The 6353-nt window shown below is 36.8% G+C and overlaps 1 protein-coding gene across 1 annotated transcript; it reads left to right on the plus strand.

The window, feature by feature from the left end:
- The first annotated feature begins 618 nt into the window (after nucleotides 1–618).
- Nucleotides 619–2102, plus strand: CXCL11 (C-X-C motif chemokine ligand 11). Its single transcript, XM_004383130.1, has 4 exons — nucleotides 619–694; nucleotides 1512–1638; nucleotides 1733–1805; nucleotides 2037–2102. The coding sequence occupies exons 1-4, from the start codon at nucleotides 634–636 to the stop codon at nucleotides 2076–2078; spliced, it is 303 nt and encodes a 100-aa protein (XP_004383187.1). The 5' UTR covers nucleotides 619–633; the 3' UTR covers nucleotides 2079–2102.
- The last annotated feature ends 4251 nt before the right edge of the window (nucleotides 2103–6353 follow it).

The following is a 6353-nucleotide window of genomic DNA, read 5'->3' on the forward strand; positions in this document are numbered from 1 at the left end:
CTACGGGACAACGAGTTGAAGATAATGGTGATGGAATAATTTGGAAAAGGATAGTGAGAATAGCAGCACAACTGGAAGAATGTAATTGATGTCACTGAATTGTACATGTAGAAATTTTTGAAATGGTGTATCTTTGGCTATGTATATTTTCACCAAAAAACAAAACAAAACAAAACAAAAAAAAAGGTCCTCCAAGGTTGAAAAGGGAGAGTGCTGACATGTCATGGCGTTGTTAACCAATGTCATAAAACAATATGTGTACTGACTGTTCAGTGAGAAACTATCTGTTCTGTAAAACCTTCATCTAAAATACAATAAAATAAAAAAGAAGGCTGGTTCCCATCTGGGTGTACCCTATTCTACATTTATACACACTCTACAAAGAAGTTTCACACAGTATCACTTTCAATACTGCAACAAATACGAAGAGACAGTGACATTTAGAGGAGAATGAAAGAGAAACTCTTGGAAGCAAGAAAGAAGCATGACTTAAAGAGGGAAATTCCTGTTGCCATTAAGATTACTGGTATATAAAATGCCTTATATATAACAATTGAGAATTTCCTTTCATGTTCAGTATTTCTACTTCTTCCTAGAAGAATATCAAAGCAGCAGCAGCAACGACAGAAAAACATGAGTGTGAAGGGCATGGTTATAGCCTTGGCTATACTATTCTGTGCTACAATTGTTCAAGGTATGTGGTACTTTGTACTTCTCAGTGTAAAATTTTCTTTTATAGTGTTTCACATATCTTTTTTTCCACTTTCATCCTAAAAAACATAGTAAAGCTTTATTATTATTTTTTTAAAACTCTGCACATGAGAAATTACTACAGCTTTGGCAGAGCACTGGGAATATTAAAGGCACTAGTATCTAAACTAAGGATAATAAACTTCGTGGAATTTTCTATTTGGTTACAATATCTGGCAAGTGCCTTTAGCAATAGTTTTAAAAGTCTGTCAAGAAGATGTTTTATGGGATGATGGTATTAGTTTCCTGGAAAAATTCTTGAGCATAAAGAAGGCAAATAAGCTTCACCTCCAATATAAAGCAAGAAAATAATGCACAAATTTCCTTTATACTTCTCCTTATTTTTTAAGGTTTTGTTTACAAATTTAAAGAGAAAATCATCAACATCTTACTTAAGCTCCTTTTCCAGTAACACAGGTATCCAGTGCTATTTGATAAATTACTATTTTATCATTAATGAAAGGAGCCCTGGCGGCACAGTGGTTAAAGCAGTTGGCTGCTAACTGAAAGGTTGGTGGTTCAAACTCACCAGCCCTCTGCGGAAGAAAAACGTGGCAGTCTGCTCCTGTAAAGATTACAGGCTTGGAAACCCTATAGGGCTGTTCTACTCCATCCTGTAGGGTAGCTATGACTCAGAATCAACTCAATGGCAATTGGTCATCATTAATGAAAACTCAGCTCACACTCATCACCAGTATTACAAAGCATATCCATCCACTGCAATCAGATGCATTAATAACTGATATTATGATCTGTTCTAGGCTTCCCCATGTTCAAACGGGGACGGTGTCTTTGCATAGGTCCTGGAGTAAAAGCTGTGAGAGTGGCAGATATTGAGAAAGCCTCCATAATTTACCCAAGTTACAACTGTGACAAACTAGAAGTGATGTAAGTAATGGATTTGCTGAAGATGACAGCAGGTAGGTCTTTTGTTTATGTTTTTTCATCCAAATTTTAAGACTCTTGGGTCTTTCCTTAACAGTATCACCCTGAAAGCAAATAAAGGACAACGATGCCTAAATCCCAGATCTAAGCAAGCAAACCTTATAATCAAGGTAGGTTATCAGATTGTCACGTTACATCTGTCTTATTCAAGACAGAGCTTATGAAAAAATAAAGTAGGTAAGTGCATAAAGATTCTGCTAAGATCTTGTGCGAAGTGTTTTGATAAGGGGTCCTTGGTTATAATTAATTTCCCTTTCCGCTATGTTTTTATATACCCACTGTAAATCATTGGGGAAACCAGAACAGTCCAGGTAAATAAAATTCTCTTTTTCTCATCACAGGAAGTTCAAAGAATGAATTTTTTAAGACATCAAAACATATGAAGTCCTGGAAAAGAGGATCTGAAAACCTGGAACATGTCAAGTTTTACTGTGACTACTGAAAATATAAGCATTCTGCAATAGGAAATTGACTCTCTCCTGTCTGTTGCAATATACATTCATGCATTTCTAGGTTAGAGAACTTTCTAGGAGATTTGATTGCAACAATTCTATTGTGACTATGAAAACACTTTTGTCTCTAGAAATTACCCATCTGTACTTGATCTATGGAGCCCTGGTGGCGCAGTGGTTAAGAGATGGGCTGCTAACCAAAAGGTTGGCAGTTTGAATCCACCAGCTGCTCCTTGGTAGCACTATGGGGCAGTTCTACTCTGTCCTATAAAGTCATTATGAGTCGGAATTGACTCGACAGCAACAGGTTTGTTTTTGGCTTTTACTTGATCTATATTCCATGTTACAATTGGTAGTTACAAGGGAGACATTAACATTATTACTGGAGTGGAGATTTTATGAGTCAAAAGCATGCACGTGTATAGTAAAACATTCCCAAATTAATTTTTCACGCAACTCCACATTCCTCTTCCCAAAAGTCATGTAGCACACATGCACCGCAAACACATATATGCATATATATGGAAAATGTTCTTATACATAATTTTGCTTGTTCTCATAAAGACTCTAATTTATAAAAAATACTATAAAAAATTATAAGCTAAGGAAAACTGGTAAGAGCCCAAATATTTCATAATTAAATTAACAGCTCTGGTCTTAATTTGATTTTTTTACAAGTTTTTTTTTTTTTTTAATTGAGAATGTTTTAAGCAATTAGGATATGTAGGATATGTATATTGTATATTTTGGCTTTCTCTGCTCTTATAAATGATACATAGAAATACTGTGGATACATTTTAAGTATGAAACGTTTTTTGTCTACCAAAGAAAAATGTTGGGAAATAAATATATATGCACATCTGGCGATCATTTTTACCTTTTGTGATTCTTTCTCTTATAAAAATATATAATCTAATTCATTTCTTTTCTCATGGCTATGCTATAAAATTTAGGGATACTTAAGACTGGTTTAAGGAGTCCTGGTCAAGTGCTGGGCTGCTAACCAAAAGGTCAGCAGTTTGAACCTACCAGCTGCTCCAGAGGAGAAAAGACCTGGCGATCTGCTCTGGTAAAGATTACAGCCTAGGAAACCCTTTGGGGCAATTCTACTGTGTCATATAAGGTCGCTATGAGTTGGAATCGACTCGATGGCACACAACTTTAAGAAGAATAAAAATCATTTTCTCTAATAAGCCATCACAACCGTTCTTAAAACAGAAACAACCATATGCTTCCCAGAACATCTGCAATGCCTTAAACAATTTCACCTTATATTTCACAAAGCAAACTGTCTGTCATCACACAGTATTGTTTAGAAATATATTTTAATGGGTAGTTGTGGAAGAGAGCTATCTTTTTTTAGTGGGTCTTTCTAGGTCCAAATCCCCTTCCTACTTGTGGCAAATCCCCGAGTATATGAGTCTTGGGAGGCCAAAAGGGAGAAGCCAAAGGGAGAAGCTCTCCCCTAGCAGCCAGAACAAGGACTCAGTCAAGCCACTCCTACCCTAGACTCTGAACTTCAGCTAGCACCACAAAGATGCTATCAGTAAAATATTGTTTAAAGCAGCAAGAGGAGTGAGAGCTTGACAGTAGGGGCTTCTTAATACATGTTCCTGCAGCAAACACTGGCTAGGCCTTCCTGCCACCTAGCTCTCTTAGGTTCTTATCCATTTTCCAAGCCTGACTATCCAGTCTTCCTGTAGATTCTTCAGCTACCCAATATATTTCTGATGAAACTCCTTTTCTGCTCTAATTAGCCTGAACTGGCTTCTCTGCATGTAACCAAAAACCTTGGCTGATACAGCACTCTTTATACAGGTACCAATACATTTGAAGAACGAAAATATTTGCCACAAACTTACCAAAAATATAATCAGGTATTTCTGTGTATTTGAAAACAAAAGAACAATTTTAATGTATTCTTTGTGTATCTTTCCCATTTATATCAAAGAGCCAACCATAAAGCAGATCAAATAATGGTCGGAAAATAACTAGTAGGGAAGGGCTCCAGGCCTTCTTAATGACTGGTTTTTTGACTGGTGCCTACAAGCAATAATGAGAAGCCAAAATGCTACCTAGAGAATTTCTACATAATCCTATATAAGTCTATATTATATGTGGCATATATAATATAGATATATAGTAAAATCAATATTATATAACTCTATATAAATTTCTATCTAGAAATGGGATTTCTATATAAATTCCCTAGATAGTTTTAAGACCTGAATCTACTATTTGGCTATTTACAGTGATTTAAAAAAAATCATTAAAAATAAAATTCATTGAGTTAGGGCTACATAAAAAATTTCAAAAGTAGAGTAAGGGTTACAGATCAGTAGGTTATTATTTAGAAGACAACATATACCTGAATTTCTTTATGGCAAATTACATCTGAAAGAATTAACATACTCCAGCCAAGGTTGTTCCCACCTCAGTGCTTTTGCACATACTATTTCCTCTGCTCATTTCTCTGCCAAGCTGTCGCTATTGTTGTTAGGCACGATCGGATCGATTCCAACTCATAGCAACCCTGTGTACAACAGAACGAAACACTGCCGGGTCCTGCACCATGCTCAGAATTGTTGTTATGCTTGAGCCCATTGTTGCAGTCACTGTGTCAATCTATCTCATTGAGAGTCTTCCTCTTTTTCAGTGACCCTCAACTTTACTAAGCATGATGTCCTTCTCCAGGGACTGATCCCTCCTAATAACACTTAATAATTAGGTCTCAGATTAAATGACATTTCCTCCAAGAGGTTATCTTTGAAACCACCTTCAAACTCAACTAGATAAGATCTCCTATTTATGTTTTTATAACACCCAGTACTTTTCCATCAAACTACTTACTGCAATTGTAACTAAGAAATTATTCCTGTGCTTAACATCTGCTCTCTCCCAGATTCTCACTGTAAGCTCAGTGAGAATTCCACGCTCCCTTTGTTAACTGTAGTAGCCCCAACCCACAGTACCGTGTCTGGCACATATCAGACCCTCAATAAATATCTGTGAATGAAATGAATCAATGGTGATAGAAATTAAGGGTAAAGGAACTTAAGGCAGAGGAACGGCATGAGAATGCACAATGGTAGAAAAGTATAAGGCGAGATATATATATAATGTTAAAAAGCAAAGATGTCACTTTGAGGACTAAGGTGTACCTGACCCAAGCCATGGTATTTTCAATTGTCTCATATGTATGCAAAAGCTGGACAGTGAATAAGGAAGACTGAAGAATTGATGCATTTAAATTATGGTGTTGGCAAAGAATATTGAATATACCATGGACTGCCAGAATGAACAAACCTGTCTTGGAAGAAGTACAGCCAGAATGCTCCTTAGAAGCAAGGATGGCGAGACTTCGTCTCACGTACTTCGGACATACCATCAGAAGGGACCATTCCCTGCAGAAGAGCATCATGCTTGGTAAAGTAGAGGGTCAGTGAAAAAGAGAAAGACCCTCAACGAGATGGACTGACACAGTAGCTGCAACAATGGGCTTAAGCATAGCAACGATTGTGAGGCTGGCGCTGGACCAGGCAGTGTTTCATTCTGTTGTGCATAGGGTCGCTATGGGTCAGAGCTGACTTGACAGCACCTAACAACATATATATTATAATTGGAGTTGTTTGGGTGGAATAAAGAAGGAAGAGTATCCAGTGCCTAGCTAAACAACCTTAAATCTTACTATGTATACATTGGGGAGTCATTAAAGTTTATAAATAATTAAAGAATGAAAAGACAATCTACATACTGGGAGAAATATTTGCAAAACACATATATGATAAAGGACTTGTATCCAAAGTATATAAAGAAATATTAAAACTCAGCCTTAAGAAACAAATAACTCAATTAAAAAATCGGCAAAAGATCCAAACAGACACTTCACCAAGAAATATGTACAGATGGCAAATAAGTATACAAAAAGATGCTCAACATCATGTCATTAGGAAATTGCAAATTAAAACAACAATGAGACACCACTACACACCTATTAAAATCAAAAACCAAACCTGTTGCCATCAAGTTGATTTCGACTCATACTGACCCTACAGGACAGAGTAGAACTGCCCCATAGGGTTTCCAAGCAGCAGCTGGTGGGCTCGAACTTCCAACCTTTTGGTTAGCAGCCAAACACTGCACCACTGCACCACAAGGGCTCCATGCACCTATTAGAGTGGTTAAAATCCAAAACCCTGACAACAC

Source organism: Trichechus manatus, unplaced genomic scaffold (genome assembly GCF_000243295.1).
Source record: "Trichechus manatus latirostris isolate Lorelei unplaced genomic scaffold, TriManLat1.0 scaffold00105, whole genome shotgun sequence".
In the NCBI taxonomy this organism is placed as follows: domain Eukaryota; kingdom Metazoa; phylum Chordata; class Mammalia; order Sirenia; family Trichechidae; genus Trichechus; species Trichechus manatus.

Coding starts and splice junctions, on each gene's coding strand:
- CXCL11 (XM_004383130.1), top strand. CDS start 634: ATGAGTGTGAAGGGCATGGTTATAGCCTTGGCTATACTATTCTGTGCT. Junction 695..1,511: donor CTGTGCTACAATTGTTCAAG/GTATGTGGTACT, acceptor GATCTGTTCTAG/GCTTCCCCATGTTCAAACGG. Junction 1,639..1,732: donor TGTGACAAACTAGAAGTGAT/GTAAGTAATGGA, acceptor TTTCCTTAACAG/TATCACCCTGAAAGCAAATA.